At 35.0% G+C, this 14,665-nt stretch overlaps 10 protein-coding genes across 10 annotated transcripts; 3 read left to right on the plus strand and 7 right to left on the minus strand.

The window, feature by feature from the left end:
* Window positions 1-25: 25 nt before the first annotated feature.
* HYPBUDRAFT_12727 (DNA-directed RNA polymerase core subunit) lies at window positions 26-807 on the plus strand (the record flags this gene model as incomplete). The annotated part of the gene is made up of 1 exon (XM_020219372.1): window positions 26-807. The coding sequence occupies exon 1, from the start codon at window positions 163-165 to the stop codon at window positions 805-807; it is 645 nt and encodes a 214-aa protein (XP_020075226.1). The 5' UTR covers window positions 26-162.
* Window positions 808-936: 129 nt separating this feature from the next.
* On the minus strand, window positions 937-1,704 carry HYPBUDRAFT_158171 (2,5-diamino-6-(ribosylamino)-4(3H)-pyrimidinone 5'-phosphate reductase; the record flags this gene model as incomplete). The annotated part of the gene is made up of 1 exon (XM_020222352.1): window positions 937-1,704. One exon carries the CDS (start codon window positions 1,702-1,704, stop codon window positions 937-939), a length of 768 nt encoding a protein of 255 aa, XP_020075227.1.
* A 112-nt stretch (window positions 1,705-1,816) lies between these two features.
* Window positions 1,817-2,407, minus strand: HYPBUDRAFT_149925 (uncharacterized protein; the record flags this gene model as incomplete). The annotated part of the gene is made up of 1 exon (XM_020220240.1): window positions 1,817-2,407. One exon carries the CDS (start codon window positions 2,405-2,407, stop codon window positions 1,817-1,819), a length of 591 nt encoding a protein of 196 aa, XP_020075228.1.
* A 454-nt stretch (window positions 2,408-2,861) lies between these two features.
* Window positions 2,862-3,869, plus strand: FEN1 (fatty acid elongase; the record flags this gene model as incomplete). The annotated part of the gene is made up of 1 exon (XM_020220241.1): window positions 2,862-3,869. The coding sequence occupies one exon, from the start codon at window positions 2,862-2,864 to the stop codon at window positions 3,867-3,869; it is 1,008 nt and encodes a 335-aa protein (XP_020075229.1).
* A 141-nt stretch (window positions 3,870-4,010) lies between these two features.
* RBK1 (putative ribokinase) lies at window positions 4,011-5,006 on the minus strand (the record flags this gene model as incomplete). The annotated part of the gene is made up of 1 exon (XM_020223659.1): window positions 4,011-5,006. The coding sequence occupies one exon, from the start codon at window positions 5,004-5,006 to the stop codon at window positions 4,011-4,013; it is 996 nt and encodes a 331-aa protein (XP_020075230.1).
* A 214-nt stretch (window positions 5,007-5,220) lies between these two features.
* Window positions 5,221-8,078, minus strand: RPG1A (translation initiation factor eIF3 subunit a; the record flags this gene model as incomplete). Its single annotated transcript, XM_020222789.1, has 1 exon — window positions 5,221-8,078. Exon 1 carries the CDS (start codon window positions 7,969-7,971, stop codon window positions 5,221-5,223), a length of 2,751 nt encoding a protein of 916 aa, XP_020075231.1. The 5' UTR covers window positions 7,972-8,078.
* Window positions 8,079-8,185: 107 nt separating this feature from the next.
* HYPBUDRAFT_153643 (protein-transporting protein) lies at window positions 8,186-9,214 on the minus strand. The gene has a single exon (XM_020221649.1). It carries the CDS (start codon window positions 9,179-9,181, stop codon window positions 8,303-8,305), a length of 879 nt encoding a protein of 292 aa, XP_020075232.1. The 5' UTR covers window positions 9,182-9,214; the 3' UTR covers window positions 8,186-8,302.
* Window positions 9,215-9,342: 128 nt separating this feature from the next.
* On the plus strand, window positions 9,343-10,972 carry HYPBUDRAFT_153644 (uncharacterized protein). The gene has a single exon (XM_020221650.1). The coding sequence runs from the start codon at window positions 9,368-9,370 to the stop codon at window positions 10,835-10,837; it is 1,470 nt and encodes a 489-aa protein (XP_020075233.1). The 5' UTR covers window positions 9,343-9,367; the 3' UTR covers window positions 10,838-10,972.
* A 412-nt stretch (window positions 10,973-11,384) lies between these two features.
* HYPBUDRAFT_100406 (uncharacterized protein) lies at window positions 11,385-13,586 on the minus strand (the record flags this gene model as incomplete). Its single annotated transcript, XM_020218062.1, has 3 exons — window positions 11,385-11,619; window positions 11,692-12,745; window positions 12,818-13,586. Coding segments are annotated over 3 exons (2,058 nt in total), but the record flags the coding sequence as incomplete, so codon positions are not given.
* Window positions 13,587-13,875: 289 nt separating this feature from the next.
* Window positions 13,876-14,664, minus strand: RVS162 (Rvs162p; the record flags this gene model as incomplete). The annotated part of the gene is made up of 1 exon (XM_020218870.1): window positions 13,876-14,664. One exon carries the CDS (start codon window positions 14,662-14,664, stop codon window positions 13,876-13,878), a length of 789 nt encoding a protein of 262 aa, XP_020075235.1.
* Between the last annotated feature and the right edge of the window lies 1 nt (window position 14,665).

The following is a 14,665-nucleotide window of genomic DNA, read 5'->3' on the forward strand; positions in this document are numbered from 1 at the left end:
AAAATCGAAGCCAGCTGAAAAACTCAGAAGAATCCCATAATAATCATCAACAACACCGACACCCCGTATCCATCCCAGCATATAATAGCATTTCCATACATCGACGCGGCCACTTTTGATAAGTTTGCTTGTTTTCCCTATAAAAAATACCAATAAGATAAGATGGAAGAGACTGATAGAACTGTATCTCGTTTATGGAGATCATTTAAGACGGTTAAGGAACTAGTCAAAGATAGAGGATACTATATTACTCAAGAAGAAATTGATATGACATTGGATGAGTTCAGAAGTAAGATATGTAATGATATGGGAGAAGCACAAAGAAAACTAATGTGCTTCCAAGCCAATCCAACTGCTGAGTCATTAGAAAAATTTCCAGATATGGGATCATTATGGGTTGAATTCTGTGACGAAGCATCAGTTGGTATCAAAACCATGAGAAACTTCTGTATTCATATTAGTGAGAAGAACTTCAGTACTGGTATTTTCATTTATCAAAATAGTATTACACCAAGTGCTAATAAATTAATTCCAACCGTATCACCAGCTTCCATCGAAACTTTTCAAGAAAGTGACTTGATTGTTAACATTACTCATCATGTTTTAGTTCCTAAACACATTAGATTATCAAGAGAAGAAAAGAAGCAATTATTAGAAAGATATAGATTAAAGGAATCCCAATTACCTAGGGTTCAAAGAGAAGATCCAGTGGCTAGATATTTGGGATTGAAAAGAGGTGAAGTTGTTAAGATTATCAGAAAATCAGAAACTTCTGGTCGTTATGCTTCTTACAGAATTTGTTTATAAGTTGTTGAAAAAAAAATTAATAAAAACCAAAAACTAAAAAAAAAAAAGTATCCTTTGAAAAGCTTTATATAATTGTATAGCATTTAAAGCTTTGTAATATAGTAAATTGAATTATCTCGTGTAGTGTGTTTAATTAGGAAGAGCAGCAAGAACACTATCTCTTCCGCCAGACCACCATCTGACGAATCTCAAATCCAAACTGGAAACCGGACTTACTTCGACTCCATCTTTACCTAAAAACACCGGACCAATGGTGATGACTAAACTATCGATGATTTTATATTCACGGGCTTGGATTTTCAATAAATCATTAATGACTCTAGCACCTCCTTCAATCATTACGGATTTTATATCCAAATCTTTCAATGCTTTTAATATCAAGTTCCATTGATCAACATTAGATTTCCCCAGTAATGGTAAAACAATATAGTTACCTCCACATGCTTTTAAGCAATTCGTTTCTTCGTCACTCAAGGTAGTATTCTGATCAATGACAATGTAAGGAGCTTCGGCTTCTCCAGATTTAACAAGTTGATGCAATTGGGAATTCAAATACTTCCATTTTGCTTTAGGATCAATGATCACGGGTTTGATCGTGGACGCTTTACTCTGAAAAGAGAAGGCCTTCTTGTAACGACAGTTCAACTTTGGATCATCGGCCAATACCGTACCAACCCCAACCAATATAGCATCATGCTTTGATCTTAAGTAATGGGTCATTGTTTTAGTTTCTTGATGAGAAATGGCCGTCCGCTCACCGGGTTGAGCAGCAATACGAGAATCTAACGATTGTGCATAGGTCAAGGTAACGAATGGACGGTCAACATTCTTCTGAAGGTTCTGAGGAAGATAATTAGTAAGATGAGTTTCTAATAAACCATCTATTAATGTAGCCATCGTTGCTGAAGAAGAAGCAGAGTCTAGTGAAAAATCTGATTCGCATTTAAGTTGATTTTCTAATTTAGTCACTTACAAAGAACAATAGTCGTTAATTCGTTAATTACTTATACTACTTTTTAAGTTTGAGCTTAGTAGGACGAGAGGGTTTTGCCGGGGGGTGCGGTCTTTTGACTGGGAGATCCAATTGGAAAGTGGACCCATCAGCACTGGGCTCATCCACACTGGGCACCTCGAGATTCAATCTTCGTCTAACCAAGGCATCTTTTTCGTCTTCTTCCAGCTTAAGCGTCGATCGATCTCGCTGGTAGCGTTGGTACTCTCGCTGCATCCACTCTAAATATTCTGCTTCAGGGTTCACGTCGTCCGTGTCCTGTATTCCGTCGAATTGGTCCTCCTTGACTTCCTTTTCGTCCGCCTGCAACGAATGCTCTGCCTTGGATAAGGTGATTCTCTTCAACCTGTCGGTGTCCTCCTGGGGGGATTGGCCGGGTTGTCTCTTGGATTTGGAGAGAAACACCGGCTTCACCATTGGTCTGTCACTGTCACTGTCACTGTCACTGTCACTGTCACTATCACTATCACTGTCACTTTCACTGTCACTTTCACTTTCGCTGCTGCCAGATCTTCCAGATCCACTGGGGTCCTGTTCCCCACCATCCACCAGGCTATGTTTGACTGGTCCTCGCGTTACTTGTGCCATGGTACTAAATCATATGCTCTTCTGTTCTGTTCTCATATACTGTTTAGCCGAATGCTTCTTCAGCTATCCTGTTCAACAACTATCCAATACACCAAAGAGCTACCCACAGCTTATGAACCGGTCAACTCAACGTGAAAAGCTCGAAAGTAGAACACTAATTCAAGCAGTTTCGGTTATTCAGCTGTTCTTTTCCTGTTCTGTCTTTGCTCTTCTTTCGTGTGCGATGGCCTATAACGTTTTGTGTCGGCCACCATACTTGAAAAAAAAACGAAAAACTTTGGCAGAATATAAACAACTTGATACTCTTTATATATAACCGTGTATTCGCTCTATTGGATCAGTGTTGGTTGAAGTTTGGTTTGAAAACCGAGTTTTATTTTTTTTTTATTTAGACTTTTGATTTTTCATTTAGATTTTTTAAACGTTTCCGGTTGATCTAGGGATTTATCTTATAATGACATTCGCTATACCTAGTTTTGATACTCCATTTGGTATCCCGTTGTGGCCCTTATTTGATGAATATGTTGGTAAGTTGAGTCAAGGAGCTTTTATTCCATCCAAGTTTGAGTTTATTGCTGGAGAATTACCGTTATCAACGTTTCCAGTGGCTGCCGGTACCATTGCTACATATTATGTTGTGATCTTTGGTGGTGATTACTTGTTTAAGAAGTTCAAATGGACTCCACTTGTTTTGAATGGATTATTCCAAGTCCATAACTTATTTTTAACTACTTTGTCGTTCACCTTGTTAACTTTGATGGCCGAACAATTAATTCCAATTATTTATCATCACGGTATCTTCTATGCTATTTGTAACCCAAATGCTTGGACTCAAGAATTAGTTTGCTTATACTATTTGAATTACTTGACTAAATTTTGTGAATTCATCGATACCGTTTTTTTGGTTGTTAAACAGAAAAAATTAACTTTTCTTCATACTTACCACCATGGGGCCACTGCCTTGTTATGTTATACTCAGTTGATTGGTTTGACTCCAATCTCCTGGGTTCCAATCACTCTTAACTTGGGGGTTCATGTGGTTATGTATTGGTACTACTTTTTGGCTGCTAGAGGTATTAGAGTCTGGTGGAAAGAATGGGTTACCCGTTTCCAAATTATTCAATTCATCTTAGATTTAGGCTTTGTCTACTTTGCTACTTACCAAAAAATCGTTTATACTTACTTTTCTGACTACCTTAATGTCTTACCAGTTTGTGGTGATTGTGCCGGTACTATGTTGGCTGCTTATTCCGGTTGCGCAATTCTTTCTTCTTATTTGGTATTATTCATTGCCTTTTATATTGACGTCTACAAAAAGAAAACTTCTAAGAAATCAAGAAAAGTTAGAGCCGCTTCTACTGGAGGAGTTGCTTCTCGTCTTAACGAATACGTTTATGTTTCTGGGAGAAATGACTCTCCAACTCCAGTTCCTGAATCTCAAGTTCGTGCTAGAAAAACATAATTGTCAAATTTACTTATTCGGACTTATTTATTCCATAAATGTATTCTATGATCTCTCTTACTTTCTTTCTAATCACTAATTTTTCATGATTTCTTACTCGTGTTTCTTTTCTCTAATGTAATTACATAAATTTATATATATCTATAAATGCTTCTTTACATCTTCAATGGTAGGAATACTTTCGGCTGCACCTTTCTTTTGAATAACAATACTACTTGCTATAGTGGCAAACTTGATCGCTGTTGGTAACGATTCACCAGCTGCTAATTGCAGAACAACCCCTCCGAAAAAAGTATCACCAGCTCCAGTAGTATCAATAACTTTATCTACTTTGACGGATGGGGCAAAGGTTGGTTCAATTTCTTTACTGGTATAGATTGATCCTGCTGAACCCATGGTGATCACCACAGTGCTAACATTTTTTGGATTGATAAGCTGTTGCAATTTGCCGGCTAATTGACTGAACCCTTTGACTTTATCGTTTTCAATAGTGGTTTTAAACTCATCGCTCTCTTTTGATGATAACAAATTGGCAGCAACGTCAAGTGCTTCACCTTCATTGACAATCAATAAATCAATCTGAGCCCAGGTTTTCTCGGTAATCAATTCAGGCTTATATGGCGATGGATTATAGGATATATTGATCTTTGGATGATTGGCATGAATCCAATTGATAGATTCAATCGTATGGGGGTATTCATTTTGTAAGATAACGTACTGATCCCCGTCAACTTGTGAAAAATACGTTTGATACTCTTGTTGAGTGGGTTTCAAGTCACCATTGGCACCAGCAGTAATCAATATACGGTTTTCACCACTTTCTTCTTCAACTAAAATAACTGCTACCCCCGATGACTGATTCTTAATGGTCTTAATATACTCGGTGTCAACCTTGGCATCAACCAATGCTTGCTTCAACTCTTTCCCAAATGAATCATCCCCAATATTACCAACCATACGAACCTTATGTGTTGCTCCACTGGATAATCTGGCTGCTGCTAAGGCTTCATTGAGACCTTTCCCACCAAGATGATTTTCAAAGCTATTGGCTTGGTAAGTCTCTCCTCCCGCTGGCACCTTATTGGTGAAGGTGACCAAGTCGTAATTCAACGATCCAATGACTGTAATAGTTGACATTTTCTATCTATAATGGTAAGTTAATCAAATCGTAATTCAGCAAATACTGGGGTAAGTTTTCACTTTTTTTCACGTTTTTTCAGTCTTTGCTGCGTTCATACGAAAAAAAAGATTCGAAAAAAATCTACAAAAACCTACGTCTGTTTGATTAAAATAAGCAGTTTATTTTAGTATACACTGATGTTATCTTTAGTATATGGAAACGGAACTGTTATTAGTTTTGTTTTGCCATTCTCTTCAATCTCATTTTTTCAGCGAAAGTCAATGGCTTATCACCAGCTGGTGCTGGAGAAGCTGGTGCTGGAGAAGCTGGTGCTGGAGAAGCTGGTGCTGGAGAACCACTAGCACTTGGAGTTGGACGAGCAGAACCACGAGAAGCATTTCTTCTGGCGATTTCTTCTTCCATTTCTTGTCTTTGTTTGGCAAGTTTAGCATCTTTTTCTCTTTGAACTCTCATTTCTTCTCTGAATTTAGCCATTTCTTCTTCTTTAGCAGCTTTAGCAGCTTCTTCTTCGGCAATTCTTTCTTGTTCTTCCTTTTCAGCTAATAATTGTTCTCTACGGTGTCTCTTGTAATCTTCAATACGTTCTTGTTTGGCTTGGGCTAAGTCTGCAGCAGCTTTCTTCTTTAATTCATTAATCTTAGACATATTCTTTTCATTGATACGACCAGTGAATTGATTGTAATCTGGAATGACACGGGCCAAACGGTCTCTTAAAGTAATGGCTTTAGCATGATCTTTCTTAGCTTTTTCAATTTTAGCTTGCTTATATTCTTCATATTTCTTAATATAATTTTCTTTTTGGACTTGAGCATCTTTTTCCAATAATTGTAATTCATAACGTCTATAAGCTCTTTCAGCGTGATCAGTTTTCTTAGCAAAAGCTTTGCATTTTTCTTCCAAATCTTTCTTATCTTTATTTAATTGTTCGATTTGCATCATTTGTAATTTTTCGGTATCTAAATCTTTTAAGTTGTCTAAATCAATCTTAATAATACCTTTAGCATTAATTTCTTCAGCAATCTTTCTTTTATCATTTTCTAAAACCATACGTTTTTCATTTTCAAGCTTTTCTAATCTCTTTCTTTCTTGTTCAGCAACTAACCTTTCTTGTTCAGCTTTTTGTTCAGCAACCATTCTTTCTTGTTTCAATCTAGCGGCTTCTTCTTCTTGTTCACGTTTCAATTTTTCAGCGATACGTCTACGTTCTTCCATAACTTTAACACGAGCAGCAATTTCTTCTTGTTCAGTAATTAATTCATGGAAAGCATTTTGTAAAGCAAGTTCACGTCTATATTTAGCACGGGCTTCGTATTGAGGGTCAATAACTTTAGCAGTGGAAGATAAAGTGAAAGCCAACTTAGTTAATTGACTTCTAACTAATTCAGAAGGAGAAGTTTGTAATTTAGAAGGTAATTTATCGTTGAAAGAATCTTCAAATGGATTAGATTTGAAGGTAACAACACCAGCTTCATGATCAATAATTAAAGATAAATGACCATCTTTAACAGCATTAACAATTAAATCTTCAATTTCTAATGGATTTAAAGTAAATTGTGTACCTTCTAAAACACCTAAAGAAACCAAGAAATCTAATTTAACTGATTCATAAATTTGAGAAATCAGTTGGAACAATCTAATTAAAATAACTCTGGTTAAAGTAGGAATATATTGTTTATAATCTTTATCACTTTCAATAGCTTTAAAAACTTGAGATACTTTATTTTTAACAGTTAATGGATGGAATTCATTTTCTTTTAAAGTATCATATAATTTTTTAACAGAAGGATCAACAAAACTTAAAATGTTTCTATTGGTAAGAGCTTTAATTAAACTTTCTCTAGTTGGAACTTGACTCAAATTCAATAAAGAAGATAATTTAGCATTTTTAGCTTTATGTTCATCGACAATAGTTTCATTGGTAGTCAAAGATTTAGTTGGAATGGCTAAAGTAGATAAAACAAGGATGGAAGCATAATGACTTAATTCTTCATCGGTAGCATTTGGAGATTGGGAATATAAGTTAAAGAACTTGTTCCAAGCAGCAGCATGGAATAAAGCATTATCAGAAACAGCGAAGATTCTGGCCAAGTTTTCATAATAATTAGCCATCATGACTGGTTTTGGAGATTTCTTGGATGCAGTGATTAAAGTGTGAACGTCATCAACCGAACGGAAAGATTCTTGCCATAATTCTAATTTAACAGAAATATTTAATTGGAAGAAACGTTGATCCAAGTAACGTTGAACAGTTTCAGCATCAGATAAATCAATAGCATTGTTATTAGTACCAAATTTAGGAGCTTGAGTAGTAACCGATTGCATGTGAGCTCTTAATAATTCACATAATCTTCTAAATTCAGCTTTTCTATTAAATTTTAAACAAAATTGGAAAGCTTGAGTAACAATAGCAGAATAAGTGACTTCTAATTTAGAGTTGTTTCTCAAGATATCCAAAGTAGCTCTTAAAGCTTCCCATAAAAATCTTAACCAAGGAGTAACTAATTCACGTTCAGTACGATCAGCAGAATCAGTATTAGAAACAGCAGATAATAAAATACTTTCAGGAGTTTGAGCAACATCTAAATCATCTTCTTCGTTTTGATCAATTTCAATTTCAGCCTTAGCTTGAGCAGCATCTAATTTTTTTTCAGCTAATTGAACAAATTTACGAACAATAACTTCAACTGATTCTAACCCATTTTCTGATAATTGAACATTCTTTTTATATTGGTGTAAAGCATCCTTGGCAATCTTCCCTTTTCTTAAATCAACAGCTAATTCAACAAGTAAAAGAGCAATAGGCTCTAAGTCATTAACTTGTAAATAACGAATTCTTTTAGAAGTAATCAACTCATACAAAGTTTCTAAAGCTGCTTCATTTTGGCCAACAGCGATTAAATCTTCGGCACGCTTTAAAACGTTTTCCGGACGGAAGTTTTGGTTCTTGTGTGGTGGTGCCATCGTGTCTTATTCTAACAAGAGCCAGTTCTGTCTTTGAAGTCTGGTTATCTTCTCTTGATATGATCTTGAAAATCTTTCATGGGTTGATATCGAAGACAGAAAAATTTTCGTTTGGTCGTGCGACAACTGAAAAATCGATACCTTACAAAAAAAAATAGTAGGGATTTTTGCAGTACAAAAGACCTGCTGAATTACTGGACTACTAGAAGTATAAGGACTGGTGAATGTAGATTAGTATACAAGAGATGGGAGGAAGGAAGTCATAAAGTGGAAAGGGTAAAAGGTGAAGGTGAAAGTAAAAGGTGAATGTGAAAACGAAGTAAAGACATGATTAGAAAGGTGGGAACTTTTCCTCCATTTGAGGAATGGACTTGGCCAAACTGTCTTTGTCTATGAGGATTAAACTCAACTGAGGATCAATACCGTATTCGGTGAAGACTCTTCTTGAATCAGTATCTTGCTTGACATTGTAGTCGAAACTTTGGTGGAATTTGGCGTTTTCTTCCAAAACTATATCCTCATAATGGAAATAATCACTTTGTTCAACGACAGCATCATTTGCGGCTTTTGATTTCTTTGATCTTTGATCATTTTCGCTTTGGAAATTTGCAGTAACTATTTTATAGATTTTGGATGGGATTAAGAACCAGTCAAATTCGTATTTTTCATGGGCGTCTTCAGCTTTAGCCATTTCTTCTAATAACATTTTATACATTGGAGGAACAACTTCTACTGGCATATTGATCATACGGTCACTTATTATCAAACCAACTTTCAATTTTGAATCTTTAGCCAATAACTTTCTTAAAAACATATTGTATTCGGTGCTTCTGGATGTTTTTTGGTAAAAATAATCAATCAATTGTTTAACACATGGTTTGTCTCCATGTTCTGCCAAATTGATCACCGATAATAATGCAAACGGATCACTTTCTTTACCTTCGGTTTTGATGGTGGTACCAACAGAGTTTTTGGTCAATATCAAATCGGCTAAGCCTGAGATATCAAACTCATTGCAATCATCCCCAAGTAGTTGACGGAGAAATGTTTTGGTGGCATGGAAATCAACATCTGGATTTAAATCAAAGTAATCAAAATCAACATTAACAATTTCTTCTTGTTCTGGTTCTTGTTGTTCCATTTCATTTTCGGAGTCGGTACTACTGACATCAATGTCAGAATCAGAGTCTTGAGCCGGTCTTTTCCCCATTGCTTCAATTATAAATGGCTATTACGATTAAAAACTAGTTATTTGGGTATTAAGTCAAACTGAAAAATTCATTTTTTTTTTTTTTGCGATGACTTTTCTTCATATTTGTACGGATTTTTTATACGAAACTCGACTAGCTACTACAACCCCAGAGATACCATCTTCGTTAAACATAGGTATATGGAGATGTCTTTGTTACAGGGATACTCTTCGGAGGAGGAAGATACCTCGCGGGAAGAAAGATTTGGCCAATTGGCTCGGAACACTCTCATTGGTGCTCCAGATGTCAATATAGAAACTGGCTCAGAGATGATACCAGGTCCTACGACCATGAGTAAAACTACATTCAGTGGCAGATTGCTGGGGAATCTCACTACCAAGGCTGACTTTGAATTCCAACGACGCTTGGATTTGAAAAGAAAAGCCCAACTCACCAAAAATAAGAAGAAAAGAAAGAAGCAGAAGGTTTCGGAGGATTTTGATTATGCTGATCCATGGCAATCACTGGCGTCCGAAAGTGTATCAAGATCTGAAAGCGAACAAGATGTGGAAGATGTGGAGCAAGAGGAAGACGATGCTGCGGAAGAAACAGAAGATCACGATTACGTTCTTGATACTCCTAAGGTGACTACTGAATTTTTAGGGAGTTCGAAGCAGGATTATTTGGGAAGAAGCTATTTACATATACCGAGAGATCTTGATGTCAACTTATTGAAAGAACCGGGGTCACAAGAGTGTTTTGTACCGAAAAGAGTGATTCACACATTCAAAGGCCATTCAAAGGGAATAACCAAACTTGAATTTTTTCCAAAGTCAGGTCACTTACTATTATCTGCAAGTAATGATGGTAAAATATATCTATGGGACATGTACCATAAACGAGAATTACTAAGAGGTTATTATGGACACAGCCATGCTGTTAAGGATATCACATTTAATAATGACGGAAGTCGATTTTTAAGTTGTGGGTTTGATAAAAAGGTTATTTTATGGGATACAGAAACTGGGAACATATTAGAAACAATCCAGCTTCGATCAATCCCAAATGTAATAAAATTCAATCCTTTAAAGAACAATGAATTTATTGTTGGTTTAACGAATCATAAGATTGAACACTACGACCTAGAATCAACCTCACAAGCTCCCACCCAAACCTATGATCATCATCTAGGTGCAATAAATTCGTTGACGATCATCGACGAAGGGAACAGGTTTATGTCCACATCAGACGACAAAACAGTTAGATTTTGGGATTGGCAAATTAATATACCAATCAAGTTTATCTCGGATCCTTCCCAGCACTCAATGCCATTTGCAGCCATTTATCCAAATCAAAAATATATCGCATTACAAAGTATGGATAATTCAATTAGTGTAATTCAAGGCTATGGGAAATATAAATTTAACAAGAAAAAGCATTTCCTAGGTCATAACGTTGCTGGTTTCGGTATCGGTATTGACTTCTCTCCGGACGGTAAGATTCTCATGAGTGGTGATTCAAAAGGTTCTGCCTTTTTTTGGGACTGGAAAACTTGTAAGATCATCAATAAGATCAAAATCAGTGATAAATGCATTAATTGTATCAAGGCCCATCCCCAAGAGTCAAGTAAGGTTGTAATGGGCGGTATAAGAGGTGAAATTTACTACTGTGATTAATCAAAACCATGAAAAAATCAATAAAAAAAAAAAAATTCATAGTGTATCAAACTCTATATATACTATTTAAAGTATTAAAAACATTGAAGAATGGTTCATAGTTTTAATAAATAATGAAATGAATGGATATTTAATGACTGGCAATAAACGTTTTTTACATGATGGCACATTTTTCCTTTTTGTATTCGTCTCTTTTACGATTCGTCTTTTTATGTTTTTTAGAATCAGATTCATGTTCATGAGAAAATATTCTGTGAACATGACTCTTTTTAACCTGATCACCACTTGATGATTCAAGATGAATCGGTGAAACTTTTTGATCGAGACTTGCTTCTGAATTGTTGGCATTTGGACTGTTTATATAAGGAGAACCAATGTTACTTGTTGATCTAGTTGCTTTCGACTTTAAGGATATTTTCCATTTACTAGTATTTGAGCCGGAGTCGGGATTATTTTGTTGGATATTCGATAATTTTTCATTTAATTCATTTAAATCAGGTCTAGGGTTAGTGTTGGTAATACTATTGGGATTATTGTCCGTGTTTGCATTTGAAGAACTAGCTGTATCACTCCATTGACTATTTCTTCTAACCCTGGTACTTATACCAACATTCAGATTAATTGAAAAATCACGATGAGACGATGCTTTAGTTGTAGGAGTTGGATTTGGTAACTCTTTGAAATAGTTCTTGTTTTGATCAGTAACATACCAGAAATACTTATCTCTAATATCAACGAATTTGGAGTCAGTTGGGGGAATATCTGGAATGGGGATGCTTGAACTATCACTTGTGAGTGAGTTTATTTTATTCAACGAAGATATTTCTTCGGACCTTATACTGGCAACATTTGACGTGCTTGCAACATTTGAATTCGATATAGACATTATTGGGGTTAAGGTTTCATCGTTATTTTCCTCAGACCAGTATTTAGTTTTGAATCCCTTTGGAGGTATTATTGGATTTGAATTTATTGAAGCATTAGAAGAACCTCCTGCGTTATAATTCTTCAAAAGTAAGCTTGAAGTTGAAGAATTAAACTTATTATTAGATTCATCAATTGAAACAAGACGATAAAATAGCATATAAGGCCATTCTGTGGAGAAAATGTCTTTGAAAGACTTTTCAACAACTCTTGATTTTTTCTTCATATCATCGTATAAATACCAAGTAGCATTACTAGCTTCATCATCCAGCTGATTTATATTGTGGGTATTTTTTCTAATTGCAGATACAAAATGACCGGAAGAAATAGAAGTACCACGATGACATAAGGCACTTTCTAAGATAAGTTTATATTCACCCGATATTTCATCATTTATATCATCAGCAACGAATTGGGGTAGATTAATAATCGGTGGTATTATAATTCTCTTTTGGGATCTATTTGCTTGAGAATTTTGTGGATTAAAAGAGTAGCGTTTTAAGCATATTGGTAAAATAGGTTTTCTTTTAGCAAATTCGGTAGAAGATTTTGCCACGCTTTCATTGAGTTGGTTTAAATCATTATCGTCTGTGTAGAAAGGTAGAAGTCTTAAAAACATCCATGCCGGTAAACTGACTTCTTTTGAAGTTTGATCACTATCGGGATTATTTGTTGACCATAAAGACAAAGTAGAGGATCTAGTTCTAGTTTGGAATCTGGTCTGGTTTTTACTATCACTTCTATGTCTTTGAGGTGATTCACTCACTTCTATGTGGTCATGAGTTGGTTCAAATTTATTTGATTCGACAACTTCTGGTATATCATTGATAGTGACATCGCCCAAATTAGCAGTTAAATCACTTAACCTTTTGTTTGATTCAAAAGTTGCTCGTCTTTCTAGTTCTCTTTTAACACTGATGGAATTATTGAAATAATGTTCAAGGCATTCTTCTAGAAGGATACCGTCTTCTTCTTCTTCTTCTTCTTCTGTTTCTTCATGGTTAACGTCGTCGGGTTGTCTTTTTTGCACGGGGTCTTCAACGTGTTTATTTTCACTCTTGTCGACCGGAATTTTGGAATCATCAATATCATCTTCAGGTATACTAACAAATAAGATTCTTTCCTTTGAATATTTCCGATCATCTTTATCGGATTTCCCCCCATGCTTAATATCGATCTTAAACGTTAATAATGGCATTAATAAAGTTTCTGTTAAGAATTCAAATAATGTAGCTGAGTCTTGTTGTTTATGGCTCATTGCTTCATCAAATCCCAATTTTTTCAAAGTTTCACATATTCGAATGGTTAAATCCGTTGTTATTAAGTTCCCTGATCTTAACAAGTTAACATATAATCTTAATAAAGCACCCAATTGATTATTTAAATAATTATCATGTTGATTTGAGATAAATAGCATTGGTTCAAAACTTTCTAAATTGGCAAACATTGAAAATAACAAAGCATCCAAATAACACATAACATTCTCCCAATTCTCTGCCCCTACATAGTTAATAACTCCACCAAACTTATCGGCACCCTCATTAGTTATAAACAATCCATCACTACTTAATTGATAAAATCGTATTAGATGAAATGTCTTAGTGATATCTCCCTGAGTGAATGGAGATTTTAGTAACGCAACTACCTGGTTACTAGACGGTATAGGGTTCAATTTCAAAGTCTCGAAATACTTGATAATCGTGGTTACTGCTGTAGAATTAGAGGTAATCTTTTTAGTAGTTGGTTTTAAAAGACCTTCAATTTCTCTATAATTATTGGGCCTGGAGTACGAATCCGCATACCAATGCCAAAATGGTTCGTCAAATGGAGGCTTGACATTCCCGGACCCTTGCAGACCCTTTGTTCTTCGTTTAAACATGGCTTGCCAACCAGGAAAGTAGTACCAAAGGTGGATTCCTTGATTAAAACGGCAAGGAAAATTTTTACGGGAAAAACTTCCAAAAAAAGGCCCATAACTCAAATCTCACTCTTGTAAAGAAGGTTTGAATCACTTGATGATTTTGCATCAATATAAGCTTTACGTAGTAGGATAAATCGGATAAACTACAGTGGAGTCATAAGGGAAAGGTAGCAATCGTAAGAAGTCATAAAGGTTAAACACTGGTAATATTTAATTCTCTCATTTTATCCAAGACATTATCAAGTTTTTCATCAAGATTCCCATTAATATAATCTTTTCTTGTATTTGAATCTAATTTTGATTGAATCTGATTTAAGAATTGATAATTTTCATTGAAGAATCTTAATTGGATCTTGACAAAAGATTCGAAAGAAGGATCAATGTAAGGAATTCTCAAATTGATCAATTTTGGTAATTCTTGTTTTAATTTACTATTTAAATCATTATAAGTGGATTCTATTGAATCTAATTGATTCTGATAATCAGTTAATTTCAATTCGTGTTCATTAGTAGGTTTTTCAATTGTTTTTTTCAATTTATTCTTCATTGCATCGTAATCTAATTTTTTATGGTTTCTTTTCTTTATAGCTTCATTGATCTCAATATAATATGAATTAAATCGGCAAATTGGATTAATGACAGTTTGATAATAAGGATCTTCCAATTCCTGAATAGATTTTAAGTTAAATTCTTTTAAACTCTGATTATATAATTGAGCAAGATTTTCTATTTCTTCATTTGAATTCCCATAAAATGAATTCAAAACTTCTCCGATATTAGCTTGGGAATTACTCAATATCTTTAAACTATCTAAATAGTGTTTAACTTGTTTTTGTAATAATTTCAGATTTGTCTCCATATTTCTAAATCGTTTTTCTTCATAATCATATTCTAAATCAACCGTTTCTTCAATGGCCCCTGTTTTCAACATCACCTGGGTCCCTGCCCGGTTAATAGCCTTTTTAATCCCTGTCCAACTCATA

This window comes from Hyphopichia burtonii, assembly GCF_001661395.1.
Source record: "Hyphopichia burtonii NRRL Y-1933 unplaced genomic scaffold HYPBUscaffold_6, whole genome shotgun sequence".
Classification (NCBI taxonomy): domain Eukaryota; kingdom Fungi; phylum Ascomycota; class Pichiomycetes; order Serinales; family Debaryomycetaceae; genus Hyphopichia; species Hyphopichia burtonii.